The 18,142-nt window shown below is 45.6% G+C and overlaps 1 protein-coding gene across 1 annotated transcript in view; it reads left to right on the forward strand.

The window, feature by feature from the left end:
* The window catches only part of LOC121278115 (dynein heavy chain 8, axonemal-like), a 1,831,678-nt gene that overhangs the window by 299,521 nt on the left and 1,514,015 nt on the right, over positions 1-18,142 (forward strand). The window contains exon 15 of the mRNA XM_041188200.1: positions 2,750-2,849. Coding sequence (XP_041044134.1) covers positions 2,750-2,849 — 100 coding nt within the window. The remainder of the gene's footprint in view (positions 1-2,749; positions 2,850-18,142) is intronic.

The following is an 18,142-nucleotide window of genomic DNA, read 5'->3' on the forward strand; positions in this document are numbered from 1 at the left end:
CGTCTAGTTTCTGAATTACTTCATCATTTACCATATCCCAGGTCGCATTTTCTTCCTTTGTATAAAGACAGATGCAAAATATTCATTTAGTGCCTCAGCTCTGCTTTCTGCCTGTGTAAATCCTCTTTTTAGCCCCTAAAAGGCTATACTCCTCCTCCTTCCACATTTTTACTATTTATATGCCTGTAGCATACTTTGCAATTCCTTTTTATGCTAGCTGCCAGTCTCTTTTCATACTAGCCTTTGGCTCCAATTTATTCGGCCCAGATCTGTTCTTACCTCATTGAAGTTGGCTTTCCCCCAGTTAATTTTTCATACTCTGGACTGTTCTTTGTCCTTTTCCATAGTTAGCTTAAAATGTATGTTATGATGATCACTGTCACCTAAATGTTCTCTTACTGGCACTTGGGGCAGAATTTTTAGCATGACAGATGGGTGCATGCCTGATCCGACAGTGTGAAATGATGCGCAATGATGTCAGCCAAGCATGCCGATGTCAACACGCAGTTGCGCGATGGTTCAGTCAGGCATACGCTGGAGTCTGCCAACAATTAACTTAATGGCCTTAATAGGCCTTTTATCAATTGTCCTTAATTTTTCACTGCCCATTCAATCTAACAGTTGATGGGTAGGTGAAAAGGCCAAGCGGCCTTTGCAGTTCTTTTGGAAACCTCATCCACAGGCGGGATGAGGTTTCCAAAAACAAACGCAAATGAAATAAAATAAAAAAATGTCCTTGCTCATAAGTCACATGAGCGGACATGTTTTATTAAATGTTTCTGTTGCTCAATGTTTTCAATATATTATTCATCTCCTTGAGGCAGCTCAGTGCCTCAGATTATTCAACAATCTTTTGAATGCTTGCGCAAATTGTACACGAGGCCTGCTCGCCCTCCTCCCCCTGCCCCTACACAGTGCTCAGCCACTTGTGTATCATGCTGGGCAGGCTTTAATTGGTCCACCAGCGTGAAATTGCAGTGCGCTGTTGATCGTGGGCAGCAGTCGGCTTCCTGACTGCCACCACCCCCCCCCCACCCCACCCCCCGCCCCAGCGATCCTGCACGCCAAGAGCAAAATTCTGCCCTTGATCTACTTGGCCCACTTCATTTCTGTTAATGAAGCAATGCTACAACCATATGATCCCCACCTGGAAAGGAGCTTTACCACTGGCTTCAAGTAAATAACTTTATTTCTTTCACCCATAAACGAAGTAAACAAGTTAGTGAACAGAAACAGAAAATGCTGGACAAACTCCACAGGTCTAGCAGTATCTGTGGAGAGAGAAAGGGTTAACGTTTCATCTGTGGAGAGAGAAAGAGTTAACATTTCGAGTCCATATGATCTAAGCTCTGAAGAATGGTCATACGGACTCAGTGTGTTAACTCTTTCTCTCTCCATAGATGCTGCTGGACCTGCTGAGTTTTTCCAGTATTTTATGTTTTTGTTTCAGATTTCCAGCATCCGTGGTATTTTGCTTTCAATTGGCAAACAGAGCTGGTCTGTGTACAAGTGAACCCAAAAAGTTAGAACATCTCAAGAAGAATTCAGCTCTCATTCAATGACCATACCCAAATTTGTTGTGAAACTCCAAAATCTGCAATTAAGTTTTAAGTCATTGCGTTACTGATGTCATTGGGCCCTGACTTTTGAATCTTAGGGGGCTTTAAATCTGCCTTTTAAAGAAGCCTCATTGATGGTCCAATTTGACAGTATTATTTAAATGGAAGTGTGTTGTTCAATGTTACTATTTTAATTTTAATTACACCTTTTGACTCCCATCCCTGACCATATCACGCCCAGAAATGGGCCAAGAGATACGGGTTGGTGGGATTGAAATCGAGGCCTTTGCTTCAATTATTTCGTTCTTAAAACATGTAGCACCCTGGTGGAAGCATACAATAAATTAATTTCTCAACTATAATGACATGGGAAATTAGGGTTATATGTAAATTATTAATAGACACTGTTCTGAGACGATAAGTACTGGCCCGGATCTTCGGTCCTAGTGGTTTTCGCTGCTACTGAGGGCTGCAACGGATCCGCAATTTCTGAGGAGCCAATTTAATCTCGCTTGCCTAAAAGTGCTCCAGGGAGCCCAAACTACTGGCCCTGCCGGAAACCTGTCAGCGTATAAATTTAAGCCGATTGTCCAGTATTTACTTTAGTAATTTCACTTAAGGCTGCTTTTAGCAGGCGTAGAGCTTGCTCAATAGCACATCCCTTCGAATTAGCGGAAGTGTCAAAACAAACCCCCGGCACCCAATCCCACCGCTCCTCATCCCAACATCTTGGGTCCTGAATTGCGTCGATTTTGGAGAAGAACCGGGAGCTAAAATTAAATATGGGTGAAAAAAATAAAGTGATTAACGTTTTGAGCTCAAAACAAATCCCAAGGGATGTCTCCAGCCCGTGACGGTAAAGGAGGCATAGCCTCGCTGGAATTGCACCTTGTATATCCGTAGTTACCTCAACGATGGGTTGGTGCTGCCGTCGGGAGAGCACGTTCCCGCTGCAGCCGACGATAAAGAACGTATTTTAAATACAGTTAATGGCCACAGGCTGCAAGATCCGGGCCAATATTGTAGATTATAATCTAAATTGTAGTTCACCATTATTATCCCTAAATTTGAAAAAAAAAGCCTTAATTCTAGATTCTTAGTGAAAACCTAAAGAGTAACCTATTCGTTGTGAAGGAATTGTGCTTGAAACTTAGTAAATTACAGTTTATGTGTTAAATTTGTTGCTCTAGATTTCAGCATTTGAATATACCATCCCTTGAGTCAGAAATTGAAGTTATAGTTGACCGTATTATCCAGCACTATGCAGGAGAGTTAATGTTCGTAAATAAGGTAAGAATGATAACTTTAAATTAGACCATCGAGACGTACACCATTGTATTCATGGGGGATTTTTGAAACTCGCAGGATATGGAGAGCGTTGGTGGGGATGGGTAAAAATGTTGGAAGGAGAAAATATGGCTCCAATTCGTCGGCTTTAACTGTGGGGAATTTGGGGGTCGGCTGATTTAATCCATTCTGGAGAAGAACATGGTTAATTATAATACTTAAATGAATTATGTGCCTCAAATTCTGTCAGGAATTTGGAACTACTGCCTCCAGCAAGGTTTTTCGGTGCTCAAGGAAGGAAGGGGGAAGTAAAAACAAAATACTGGGGATGCTGGAAATCCAAAACAAAAACAGAATTACCTGGAAAAACTCAGCAGGTTTGGCAGCATCGGCGAAGAAGAAAAGAGTTGACGTTTCGAGTCCTCATGACCGTTCTGTTCTGTCCACAAGAAGCAATCTATCATTGAGGAAGAATCAGCTGTAGCTGTGGGAGTTGATGAAATTAGTGAACCTGTTCAGGCTTCAGGTTCATGGGGGCAGACCGAGGCAGCTGTCAGTTGCAACTCTAAGGCATCATACCTGCAGTTAAATCCTCACTTTTCTTTGTCACCTGTATTATAATCCATTTTTTAGCTCAAATCAAACTTTCATTCAGATCCATTGGAGTAACTGTGGACAGAGGAAGATGTCCTGTGCGATGATCACAGCATTGTTACATCATGTTGCTGTGTCCAATCGAATGGAAGGAGTGACAATATTTGAGAGGCTGATTATCACTGAAAACATAGAAAATAGAAGCAGGAGTAAGCCATTTGGCCCTTCGAGCCTGATTCGCCATTCACTATGATCATGGCTGATTATCCAACTCAATAGCCTTCTCCCCATAATCTTTGATCCCTTTCACCCCAAGAGCTATATCTAACTCCTTCTTGAAAACATACAATGCTTTGGCCTCAACTACTTTCTGTGGTAGCGAATTCCACAGGCTCACTACTCTCTGGATGAAGAAATTTCTCCTCATCTCAGTCCTAAATGGTCTCTCCGTATCCTCACACTGTGACCCCTGGTACTGGACTCCCCCACTATTGGGAACATCCTTCCTGTATCTACCCTGTCTAGCCCTATTGGAATTTTATAGGTTTCTATGAGATCCCACCCCTCATTCTTCTGAACTTCAGCGAATATAATTCTAACCGACTCGATCTCTCCTTCTATATCAGCCTCGCCATCCCAGGAATCAGTCTGGTAAACCTTCGCTGCACTCCCTCTATAGCAAGTACATCCTTCCTCAGATAAGGAGACCAAAACTGCACACACTATTCCAGGTGTGGTCTCACCAAGGCCCTGTATAATTGCAGCAAGACATCCCTGCTCCTGTACATGAATCCTCTCACTATGAAGGCCAACTTACCATTTGCCGCCTTAACTGCCTGCTGTACCTGCGTGCTTACCTTCAGCGACTGGTGTATGAGGTCTTTTTTTCACATTCCCCTCTCTCAATTTATAGCCATTCAGATAATCTGCCTTCCTGCTTTTGCTAACAAAGTGAATAACCTCACATTTATCCACATTATACTGTATCTGCCATGCATTTGCCCACTCACTCAGCTTGTCCAAATCATACTGAAGCATCTCTGCATCTTCCTCACAGCTCACCTTCCCACCCAGCTTTGTGTCATCTGCAAACTTGGAGATATTACATTTAGTTCCCTCATCTAAATCAATATATATTGTGAATAGCTGCGGTCCAAGCACCAATCCCTGCGGTACCCACTGGTCACTGCCTGCCATTCGGATAAAGACCCGTTTATTCCTACTCTTTGTTTGCTATCTGCCAGCCAGTTTTCTATCCATCTCAATACACTACCCCCAATCCAATGTGCTTTAATTTTACACGCTAATCTTTTATGTGGGACTTTGTCGAAAGCCTTCTGAAAGTCCAAATAAACCACATCTGCTGGCTCCCCCCTCATCAATTCTACTAGTTACATCGTCAAAAAATCCCAGTAGATTTGTCGAGCATGATTTCCTTTTCGTAAATCCATGCTGCCTCTGTCTGATTCTGCCACTATTTTCCAGGTGCTCAGCTATTAAACCTTTTATAATGGATTCTAGAATTTTCCCCACTACTGACATCAGGCTGACTGGTCTATAATTACCTGTTTTCTCTCTACCTCCCTTCTTAAATAGTGGGCTTACGTTAGCTACCCTCCAATCTGGAGGAACTGTTCCAGAGTCTTTCAAATCTCGGAGGATGACCACCAATGCAACTACTATTTCTAGAGCCACTTCCTTAGATATTCTGGGATGTAGATTATCAGGCCCCGGGGATTTATTGGCCTTCAATCCCATCAATTTCTCCAACACCATTTCCCTACTAATACTGATTTCTTTCAGTTCTTCCCTCTCACTAAACCCTGTGTTCCCCAACGCTTCTGGTATGTTACTTATGTCCTCCTTTGTGAAGACAAAACCAAAGTATGTATTGAGTTAGTCAGCCATTTCTTTGTTCCCCATTATAAATTCTGCTGTTTCTGACTGTAAGGGACCTACATTTGTCTTCACCAATCTTTTTCTCTTCACATACCTATATCCTCCTTTGCTGAATTCTAAAGTGTCCCCAACCCTGAGGTCTGTCATTTTTTCTGGCCAGTGTGTATGCCTCTTCCTTGGATCTAATACTATCTCTAATTTCCCTTTTAAGCCTTGGTTTGGCCACCTTTCTTGTTTTACTTTTGTGCCAGACAGGAATAAACAATTGTTGCAGTTCACCCATGCGCTCTTTGAACGTTTGCCATTGCCTATCCACCATCATCCCTTTAAATAACGTTTCCCAATCCATTATAGCCAACTCACATCTCATACCATCGTAGTTTCCTTTATTAAGATTCAGGACCCTAATCTCGGAATCAACTATGTCACTCTCCATCTTGATGAAGAATTCTATCATATTATGGCCGCTCATCCCCAAGGGGTCTCGCACAACTAGATTACCAATTATTTCTTTCTCATTACACAGTACCTAGTCTGGGTTGGTCTGTTCTCTAGTTGGTTCCTCAACATATTGGTCCAGAAAATCATCCCATATGCACTCCAGGAATCCCTCCTCTACAGTATTGTTAGTAGTTTGATTTGCCCAATCTTTATGCAGATTATAGTCACCCATAATTACAGATGTTCCTTTCTTGCATGTGTCTCTAATTTCCTGTTTATTGCCATTCCCAACATCACCATCACAGTTTGGGGGTCTATATACAACCTCCCACTAATGTTTTTTGCCCCTTAGTTTTTCTCAGCTCTGCCCATACAGATTCCACATGGTCAGAGCTAATATCTTCCCTCACTATTGCGTTAATTTCCTCTTTAACCAGCAATGCAACTCCACTGCCTTTTCTTTTTGCCTGTCCTTCCTAAATACTGAATACCCCTAGATGTTCAGTTCCCATCCCTGGTCACTCTGCAGCCATGTCTCCGTAATCCCGACTATATCAAACCTGTTTACATCTATTTGCGCGGTTAATTCATCCAATCTATTGCGAATGCTCTTCGCGTTAAGGCACAAAGCCTTAAGGCTTGTCTTTTTAACATTACCTGTCCCATTCCCACTATTTTTCACTGAGGCCCTATTTGATTCTTGCCCTTGATTTCTCTACCTATCACTTTTCTCATTCCCTTTTCTGTCTTGTTCTTGTCCTTGTTTTCCCCTCCTCTGACTCCTTGCATAGATTCCCATCCCCCTACCATTTTAGTTTGAACCCTGGAACTGGAACAAACTGGAGTTTGTTACGATATGGCAGGTGACATGGACCAGGCGGAACAAATCCACAAGGGAAACTTGGCCGTGCAATTTGTATTTATCATGAGAAGATTTATGCAATGAATTCAGAAGTATTGAGTCCAGTAACGACTTCAAAGATTTCGAAAATTAAATTAAAACATTTATTAACGGAAGAAAATACTTCAAACCCTAAAACTGAGTTACTTAATATTATAAAACATCCTACATTTCCTGATTAACCTGATTCCCAACTACACACCCCTTTAAGACAATGGTCCAAAATTGATTTTAAATGTAAATAAGTAGTCCAGCAAGGTGACCACAGCACCCACTCACAGTAGAATTCCAAAGGCTTTTAACACAACTTTAGTTACTGGAGTAGCACTTCTCCTGAATGGCTAGAGGCTTTTCTCAAGTCTGGTTCTCACAGTGTATCTTTCCAGATTTTACATGGCGACACATACCCACATAGCCTTCCATCCTTCTTTATGTATGTTCCTCTCCCATTAATATTTTAAAAAATAATTCATGGGATGTGGGTTTTGCTGGCTGGGCCAGCATTTATTGCCCATGCATAGATGGCCTTGAGAAGCTGGTGGTGAGCTGTCGTCTTGAACTGCTGCAGTCCATGCGGTGTAGGTATGCCCACAGTGCTATTAGGAAGGGAGTTCCAGGATTTTGACCCAGTAACAGTGAAGGAATGGTGATATATTTCCAAGTCACGAGGGCGAGTGACTTGGAGGGGAACCTCCAGGTGGTGTTCCCACCTATTTGCTGCCCTTGTCCTTCTAGATGGTAGTGGTTGTGTTTGCAAGTTGCTGTGTAAGGAACCTTGGTGAATTCCTGCAGTGCATCTTGTAGATGGTACACACTGATGCTACTGTGTGTTGATGGTGGAGGGAGTGAATGTTTATGGATATGGTGCCAATCAAGCAGGCTGCTTTGTCCTGGATGGTGTCAAGCTTCTTGAGTGTTGTGGGAGCTGTACTCATCCAGGCAATTGGGAAGTATTCCATCACACTCCTGACTTGTGCCTTGTAGATGGTGGAAAGGCCATGGGGAGTCAGGAAGTGAGTTACTCATCACAGGATTCCTAGCCTCTGACCTGCTCTTGTAGCCACATATTTCTATGGCTACTGTAGTTCAGTTTCTGGTCAATGGTAACCTCCAGGATGTTGATAGTGGGGGATTCAGTGATGGTAATGCCATTGAAGGTCAAGGGGTGATGGTTGGATTCTCTCTTGTTGGAGATAGTCATTGTCTGACACGTGTAGCATGAATGTTACTTGCCACTTGTCAGCTGAAGCCTGGATATTATCCAGGTCATGCTGCATTTGGACATGGACTCCTTTAGTATCTGAGGAGTCGTGAATGATGCTGAACATTGCACAATCGCCAGCAAAAATCCCTACTTCTGACCTTATGATGGAAGGAAGGTCATTGATGAAGCAGCTGAAGATGATTGGGCTGAGCAGGTTTAGCAGGCCTGGATGAGATATATCCCAGACTGATGAGGGAGGCAAGGGAAGAGATATCCGGGGCCCTGGCAGTAATTTTCAAATCCTCTCTAGCCACAGGTGAGGTAACAGAGGACTGGAGGACTGCTAACGCTGTCCCATTATTAAAGAAGGGAGGAAGGGATAGACCGTAAAATTATAGGCCAGTCAGTCTAACTTCAATGGTGGGGAAGTTACTAGAAAGAATTTTGAGGGACAGATTATGTCAGCTCTTGGAGAGACACTGATTAATCAGGGATAGTCAGCATGGATTTGTTAAGGGGAGGTTATGTTTGACAAATTTGATCGAATTTTTTGAGGAGATTTCAGGAGTGTTGATGAGGGTGATGCATTTGATGTGGTCTACATGGACTTTAGCAAAAGCCTTGCTAAGGTCCCTCATGGTAGACTGGTCAAGAAAGTAAGAGCCCATGGGATCCAAGACAAAGTGGCACGTTGGATCCAAAATTGGCTGAGAGGCAGGAAGCAGAGGGTGATGGTGGAGGAATGTTTCTGTGACTCTTTCCAGTGGTGTTCTGCAGGGCTCGGTGCTGGGGCCCTTGCTGTTTGTGGTGTACTTAAATGTAGGGAGTATGATCAGAAGACATGAAAATTGGTAGGGTGGTAAATAGTGCAGAGGATAGCTGTAAACTGCAGGAGGATATCAATTGGACTGGTCAGGTGGACAGAGCAGTGGCAAATGGAATTCAACCCGGAAAAGTGTGAGGTAATGCACTTCGGGAGGGCTAACAAGGCAAGGGATTACACTATGAATGGTAGGACCCTGGAAAGTACTGAAGATCTGAGGGACCTTGGTGTGCATATCCACAGATTCCTGAGGGTTGCAGAGCAGGTAGATAAGGTGGTTTATTTTTTATTTTTATCTTTTACAATGGCTTGTACTCATCGGAGTTGAGAAAGATGAGAGGCGACCTTATTGAAACATATAGGATTCTTAGGGAATTGACAGGGTAGGCGCTGAGAGGTTGTTTCATCTTGTGGCAGAGTCTAGGACTAGAGGGCATAATCTGAGTAACTGGCTGCCCAGTTAAATCAGAGCTGAGGAGGAATTTCTTTTCAGAGGGCATTTAAACTGTGGAATTCTTTACGCAGAGGTCTGTAGAAGCTGGATCATTGAGTATATTCAAGGCAGAGATATTTTTAATCAGTAAGGGAAGTGCAGGAAATTGGGGTTGAGGATTATCAGATCAGCCATGATCTCATTGAATGGCAGAGAAGACTTGATGGGCTGAATGGTCTACTTCTGCTCCAACATCTTATGTTAAGAAGGCATATGGGATACTTGCCTTTATTAGCTGAGGTATAGAATACAAAAGCAGGGAGGTTAAGCTGGAACTGTATAAAACACTGGTTAGGCCACAAATGGAATGATGCGTGCATTTCTGGTTACCACATAGGAAGGATGTGATTGCACTGGAGAGGTTGCAGAGATTTACCAGGATGCTGCCTGGGCTGGAGGGGCTGGGTTATGAGGAAAGATTGGATAGGCTGGGGTTGTTTTCCATGGAGCAGAGAAGGTTGAGAGGGGACCTGATAGAGGTGTATGAGATTGAGGGGCATAGATAGGGTGGTTAGGAAGGCACTTTTTCCATTAGTAGAGGGGCCAATAACCAGGGAGCATAGATTTAATGTAAGAGGTAGAAGGCTCAGAAGGGAGTTGAGGAGAGACATTTTCACCCAGAGGGTGATGGGAGTCTGGAACTCACTGCCTAAAAGGATGGTTGGCATAGCCTCCAGGGCTATGGGCCAAGCACTGGAAAATGGGATTCGTGTAGTCAGATCTTTTGTTGACCAGCGTGGACACGATGGGCTGATGGCCTCCTTCTGAGCTGTAAATGTCTGAGTTATCTGTGGGAGACCGTTGTTGACTGTTCTTGAAGTGCTGGCCTTGTCTTGTGAGTAGACCTTCAACCTTCTGTTGCTCAGAAATGTCCACAGCTGCTGGAGTAGCTTGACATCTTGCAGTAGCAGAGATAGATTATCAGTCAATGTTTCCGCAGAATGGGAGGAATTGTTCCAGATTTGCACAAAGTGCAGTAGCAGGCAGGTAAAACAACGTCCTGCCACATTATTTATTCATTCCTGGGAAACATGCCATTTCCATAGTGGATGGGCTCTCATTCGCCCGCTCACCATCATCTCGCTGCTTCATCACACCTTGCGCCATATTTCAAGTCCAGCCACAAGCACACATCTCAGTGTTTCTAGTCCATGACTGCTGCAGGGAAGATGTCCACGAAAGCTAAAAAGACCGCAGCCTCCAGGTTCAGTGACACATCACTGGAACACCATTTGGATGCCGTGGAGTTCCCCCCTACCCCAGCTCTGTTCGCAGGATGGGCAGTGGTGTGAATACCCAGGTTTGGGATGCGGTGGCAGCAATGGTCAGTGCCAATACCCTTCAAAAGTGCCACAGGATGAATGATCATCTCCATTCATTCTTCACATCACTCTCAACGCACACACTTTCAAACCCATTGCACATCCAGAGGGCCCTCACTCACTGCCGGTTCAAGGGATATCACCAGTCACTCTCTCTCTCACTCCCCGTCATTGTCCTCACCCGTCCATGGGATCACTCACCAGGCATGCTTATCATCTGGCCTGGCAGGCATCCTGCATACGCTTTCTCTGTCTCTATTCATGCAGGATAAGCTGGCACGCAACAACAAGGAAAGGTCGCAGACCGGTGGGGGATTGCTTGAAATCAAAGTCCTCAAGGATTTTGAAAACACAGACATCCAGCAGACCAGCGATGACCTGGACCCCATTGTACTGACAGTGAGGTTGGCAGTGCTTTACCAAGTTGAGGGTCCAGCAGTGCAACATCCATCAAACAACCACGCTGTGAGTGATGTGTCCTTCTTCACAGGCCACTGCCTTCACTAATTATTTTCTCTTGCATCCGTAGGCACATCTGGGAAACATCCAACGGAGTCCATGACCCAGGGCCTCCAATCAAGCTCCGAAGAAAGCTGTGAAGAGAAATCTGGAGGCACCCTCCTTTTGAAGTCCTGTTACAGTGCTCACCAACACCCTCAACCAGCTCAGAGACACCTTGGTGGGGCTTAGCTTTGGAATAACCTTGGGATCCCAATCTGGTGAGCACATCACACTGTCTGATCCACAGTAGGCACTGGCGGGCACTTCCCTGGTGTCTGGCACTCGAACGAATGCTGGTGTTCAGAACTTCGCTGATTCCGAGTCCGATGTCGAGCCTCTGGACTCGGTCATGCCGCAGTTGCTGGAGCTGCAAAGGCAAGCTTGACAGCATCAGGAAGGGATGCCCACTGCACTCCTCAGATTGCAAGGCACGATGGAGTATCTGTCCAGCTTCACTGAGTTGATAGTGCTGTCATGCCAATGTACTGAGGTCAACAAAGGTAGGAGGGCTGCCACCATGGAGATTTTGTTCCAGGACATTGGTCCTGCACTGCTGCGCGGGCTCTCTTCCATCACTGATGCATTGATTGGCCTCCAACAGTGTACGTGAGAAGGATGCCGGGCAGCTCGATCTCTCTCCAGCTACCACTTCTCCCCGAGGAGTCAGCCTGGGGCCCTCGGGCACCCATAGGGAGGAGGATCAGCAGGTGCATGGCCTGGGGCCATTCATCCAGGTGACTCCGGGAATGTCTGGCCCATCTGAACCCCCTCTTCCAGTGACCTCAGCAGCTCCAGCTTCACAAACCAAGGAGGGTGTCACTGCCACACAGCAGGACCTCAAAAGCAGGCCAGGGCCTCTGGAGGACGCCCGCCAAGGTCATCACAGGGTGTTGCAGTCAGCAGGCTGCCTCCAACTGCGCTGGGGATGTCGGGGGAGCATCAAGACTTAGTGGCAGAGTTAGGAAAGTTAAGAAGCATTATTTGCACAGCTTGGGCACTAGCGTTAATCACTTATACATAGTGTTCAGTATTGTCAATAGATTCCCAAGAATGTCTCCATGTCTATGGCTTCTTGTTCTGATGAGCAGTGTTCTTGTCACTTAGATATGAAACCTTTCTGCACAAGATAAAGGCATATGTCTCAATCCAGGGCCTCTTCCTGGTGCTCTGTGCAGGCTTCAGACCAAAGTGATGGTCCGGCCTCTCACTCCCTGGACACGTTATTGATGCCTGCACCTCAATGATGCTTGTCAATGCTGCCAGAGTGTAGTGGGTGGGTGCGACGGAGTTCCATCATTTTCTCTGTGCTCTCAGCGCCTTTTAAAGTGGGGCTAGACCCCATCTCTTCAGAATCTGTGACCACTGATGCTGTGCTCCTGAAGGGCTCAGGCGCTGAAGGCGGACAAAGGATCAAATGGTTCTAAAATTTCATGGCTGCGTCTCTGATATGACCCTGATCACAGATCCAAGCGAGCTGCCCTCAGCCAGACAGAAGTCAGACATTCTCAGAGGCTATGTGAAGATCTATGGAGTGTCCTCGCTGCATGTTGTCTTCATCCTCCACAAATATAACAGCAATGAGGGCCTCCAGAGCGGGGCTGCCTCGTCTAGCCAGTGCAAGGGCCTCATCCCTGTCATTGTCACCTTCGAGGACCTCCTCAGCCTCATTCTTGTCACGTCCTTCTCATCGGAGGAGATCACTAGTTCCTCCATCTCCTCCTCGTCTCCCCATTGCAGTGCCAGGTTATAAAAGGCACAGCAGAGAATGATGATGCATAACACCCTCTGTGGACTATATTTCAGGGCTCCACCAGACCGGTCCAGGCACCAGAGCCTTGTGTTCAGCATCCCGATGGTCTGCTCCACCAAGTTCTGAGCAGCAGCATGAGCCTCATTATACTGTCACATTGCTGCATTCTGAGGCTGCCACACAGGTGTCATCAGCCACAGCCTCTGTGGGTAACCCCTGTCTGCGAAGAGCTTCTGTGGACCCTGCAAGACCCCAGGGATTTGTGACTGACTGAGAATGTAGAAGATGTGCACACTCCCTGAAAACTGTGCACGCACCTGCAGGATGCTTTTCTGGTAGTCACGCACCTCAGTGTGCACATTCAGCGAGTGTTGTTGATGTAGTTCACTGCGTGTTGCGACGGAGATCTGACCACCACGTGAGTGCAATTGATCTCACCCTGCACTTGAGAAACCCGAGATCTGAGCAAATCCAATCACTCTTGCATCCTGGCTGTCTTGGTCCCGGGCGAAATGTACAAAGTTGTGTGCCCTTGCAAATATGGCATCCATGACCTCCAGGATGCATTTGTGGGTGAAGGCTTGTGATATCCCACAGAGATGCGATGAAAGGAGCCACTAGCATACATATTGAGTGCCGCAGTCACTTACACAGCAGTGGATGCTCTCCATGTCCCTGTGGCACCAAGCCCTGCAGTAGCTGGCAGCTGTGACCAATCAGTTCCATATACATGTGTCATCTTTGGCAACACTGGTTCTCAGTCATCTGCAGGAATGAAAGGTGGCATCTGTAGACCTTGGATGTTGCTAGGCGCTGACCAGCAATAGCTCACTGTGGCTCTTTTGTGGCGTGTGCGGGAGCCCCAGCTGCCCCTTCTTCCAGAAGTTGCTGCTCCTGCCTCTGCACAACAAGGAGCCTCAGTTGGCCCCTTCTCCATCGTCTTCATGCTCATACAGCAATTTCACCAGGCTCTATGATCCTGATGTATTCTTTCTGCAGGATAAGGGAGAGAGAGAGACATGTGGCTAGCATAGGTGTACTGAGAACCTGTCCTGGTTAAGTGTGAAGGTCCCTTAAAGCTTCCTGAAGAGTACTGGCCACCACTTGGCTGCCCAGAGATAAGTGTGCTGCATGGCTGCCAAAAATCCCATCCGCTCTGCCCCACTCGACCAGACCGATTGGCAGCAGCTTTGTCCATTGCACTGCATGCTGTGCGCTCAGTTCAGACAGAGGCATTCTCCTAACCTGTTTGAAACATGGGGAACACTGGCCCAAACTAGGATGCTGACATTGCAAGGGGCTGAGAGTGCCACCAGCAGTGACTGCTCCATGACCGGCTTTAGTGAGGAGATCGTACAACATGTGCAGTTATTCAACTATTCTGCAGCCCACTAAAACGCTCATGACTTTGCAGTCTTTGTTGGGCAGGGTGGGTGGGGGGTTGGTGGCGTGAAAAGCTTTGGAACATTTGGTGGCACTGTGGAGCCAGTTGGAGGCTTGCAGCTGCCTTTTGATCTTACATTGCCTCTGCTTGCACACCCAAAAACTACTGAAGTTATACCCACCACTACTAAATTCAAACTCTCATTGTCTCATCAGTCTCTTTGAACTTTACCTTTTTAACAATGAAACCCCTTTCATAATACCAAGTTTATTAGTAATATGAACATATTGTTTGATAGCAGCAGAAAGGCCTCAATTTTCACCCCACTTCTTGAATGGTCTATTCAAAAAATGCAAATGCACGCTATCTCTCTTACATATCAAAGCACCCAGGCTAGCTGGCTTTAATCCAATTAAGACATACCCGCAGACTAAATCTGTATTCTAAAAGAAAAATATTTTCCAAAATATATACATTAATAGCTTCATGACATTGCGCACCCCGCCCCCCCAACAACCACCACCACCACTACAAGTCACCTCCGTGGCAGGGCTGCCCCCACCCCGCTTTGCATGTCGCCTCAGCTGCCAGGCAGCCCTTGCCATTCCAGGAGCTTATCAGTTGTACAGAGCAGTGATATGAGCCTGTAGATCCCAAGGTCATCTTCTGGCTTCCCTGGTTTTGGCTGGGTTATTGCTATCGCCCCACACCAGATTTGGGGAATGTGGTCATTCTTCTTCACAGTTCAGAAAAGTCCCAGTAGCAATTGTTTTTCCAGTTGGTCGAGATGGTTCAGGAAGTCAGTTGGGATACCATTCTGGCTGTTTTTCCCTTTCCTGTGGTTGCTAAGCCAGCATCCAGTTCCACAAAGGTAAAATTATCTAACATTTAGACTTAAAGAGAAGACTTTCGTCAACTTGCCATTGCTTTTGAGTCTTTTTTCTTGACCTCCTTGTTTGTGTTTATCAAGGAGACCTTTTTGAGTGACCAGTAGTTTGGCAGTAACAACACTGTGGGTTATTTATGGGAAACAGTCTCTTTGATACCTGCAGCTCTCCTCAAGAGGTGCCAGGCCCATCAGCTTGATTGCAACACGTCCATGGATTTGACGCAGTCCACCCAGGTTTGTTGCCTACTGTCGTCTAAATATTCAGCAGCGCTGTGTCTGCTGCTGGAGATCTTTTTTTTTGGTATTGTTGAAAAAAAAACCCCACAAGTTCAAACACCCCATCAGCATCTATGCTGTCAAGCCCTCTCAACCGTATGTGTTTCAATAGGATCACCTTTCATTCTTCTTGACTCCAATGAATATAGACCCAACCTGCTTAATGTTTTATCATAAAATAACCTCTTCATTCCTGCAATCAACTTAGTGAATTTTCTCTGAATTGCTTCCAATGCAAGTGAGGAGACCAAAACTTCATGTAGTATTCTAGGTCCAGGCCTGACTGGAGACATCAGGGGAGTTGGGCAAGAACACAAACCTGGCTGGAGACACCAGCAGCAGTGAAGGATAAGAGGGAGAATCACAGAACTTGTACGGTGCAGAAGAGGCTATCAGGCCCATTGTGTCTGCACCAGCTCTCTGAATGAGCAACTCACCTAGTTCCAAACTCCTGCCTCCTCCCCGTAGCCCTACATATTCTGCCTTTTCTGGGGGTGGGAGAGGAGGGAGGGAGGCGGTGGCGTAGTGGTATTGTCACTGGACTGGTAATCCAGAGACCAGGATAATGTTCTGGTGCCCTGAGTTTGAATCTCACCATGGTAGATGGTGAAATTTGAAATCAGTAAAAATCTGGAATTAAAAGTCAAACGATGACCGTGAAACCATTGCCGATTGTCATTTAAAAACTCATCTGGTTCACTAATGTCCTTTTAGGGAAGGAAATCTGCTGTCCTTACCTGGTCTGGCCTACATGTGACTCCAGATCCACAATAGTGTGGTTGATTCTTAAATACCCTCTGAACAAGGGCAACTATGGATGGGCAATAAATGCTGGCCTAGCCAGGGATGCCCACATCCTGTGAACGTATAATAAAAAAAATTCACCAGCCTCTACATTTTGATCCTTCAATCTAAGATGCTCTCTAATGTACTGATGGCATCCCTTTATTAACATTGCTACGCCACCTCCTTTCCCTTTTTAGCTATCCTTTGAAATGGACCACAAGACTACAAGATGGACCACAATCTCTTGCTGTCTAGTTTCCTCCACAAGAATGTCTTCCAGCCACTTTGTGACATCTTTGATCCTGTCACCAGGGAGGCCATATGCCATCCTGCAGTCATGTTGCAGCTACAGAAACACTGCCTGTTTCCTAACTAACACATGCCCTATCACTATTGCTCTTCCACTCTATTTTCTCTCCTCGTGTGCAGCTGAGCCACCTGAGGTGCCATAGACTTGGACTTGGCTTTTGCTGCATTCCTCTGAGGAAACATCACCCTTACCAGTATCCAAAATGGAAAGCCGGTTAGTGAGCGAGATTAGCTCGGGCCTCTTGCGCTACCTGATTGTTGTCATAGGGAATGGGTTTCCACCAGAGTGCCTATTTGCCTGCACATTCCTAACCTGCAGTGTGACCACCTCCCAAAAGGTGCTATCCATGTTGTTCTCTGCCTTACGGATGCACTACAGTGACTTTGGCTGCCGTTCAAGTTCTGAAACCCGCAGCTCAATTTTGTGTAGCCAGTGACAATTACTGCAGCTCTGTTTGTCTAGGATACATGGTGTGTCCATGACTTCCCACATGCCACAGGATGCACACTCCATTTGCCCAAGTTGTCCTGCCATACCTTAACCTACAAACTTTATTTTAAGAATTATTATTAGAATAACTTACCAGTTACTTACCAATCCGTTCCTTCCTCTGTATCAAAGTAAGAAACACATTACTGGAGGCTGAAAAATGTAGAACAAGAAAGGAGCACCTCTTTCCCCTCTTCGCCAAACTCTCAAGGCTGAAGACACCAGTACAATGAAGGGAAAAAAGGGAGAGCAGTTGAACAGCACAGACCTGGCTGTGTCAAATCCTACCATGGCATCTAACAGAATTAAAATTTAATTAATAAATCTGGAATTTAAAATCAGTCTCAGTAATGGTGACCATTACAGTTATAATTGATTATTGCAAAAGCCCACTAATGTTCATCTTTGCCCATTTATGTGTGACTCCAGACCTACATCATGTGGTTGGACTCTTAAGTTCCCCTTGAAGTAGCTAGTAAGGCACTCAGTTCCTCAGCGTAGTGTCCTAGGCCCAACCATCTTCAGATGTTTTATTAATGACCTTCCCTCTATCATAAGGTCAAAAGTGGGGATTTTGCAGATACTTACACACTGTTAAGGACTGTTCGCAATTTCTCAGATACTGAAGCAGTCCGTGTCTACATACAGTGAGACCTGGACAATATCCAGGCTTGGGCTGACAAGTGGCACGTAATATTTGTGCCATGCAAGTAACAAGCAATGACCATCTCCAAAAAGAGAGAATCTAACCATTGCTCCTTGATATTCAATGGCAATACAATTGCTGAATCCCCTACTATCAATATCCTGGGGGTTACCATTGACCATAAACTGAACTGGACTAGCCATACAAATACTGTGGCTACAAGAGCAGGACGGAGGCTGGGAATTCTGAAGAGACTAATTCATCTCCTAACTCCCCAAAGCCTGTCCACCATCTACAAAGCACAAGCGATGGAATACTCTCCACTTGCCTGGATGAGTGTAACTACAACATCATTGGAGAAGCTTGACACCATCTAGCACGGAGCAGCCCACTTGATTGACATCCCATCCACCATCTTCAACTTCCACTCCCTTCACCACTGAAGTACCTGTGGCAGCAGTGTGTATCATCTACAAGATGTATTTTAGCAACTCACCCAGGCTTCTTTGACAGCAACTTCAAAACCTGTGACTTCCACACCTGAGGGATGAGGGTAAATAACCAGCAGTCGTGCTCCAAGTCGGAACT

Source organism: Carcharodon carcharias, chromosome 5, assembly GCF_017639515.1.
Source record: "Carcharodon carcharias isolate sCarCar2 chromosome 5, sCarCar2.pri, whole genome shotgun sequence".
In the NCBI taxonomy this organism is placed as follows: domain Eukaryota; kingdom Metazoa; phylum Chordata; class Chondrichthyes; order Lamniformes; family Lamnidae; genus Carcharodon; species Carcharodon carcharias.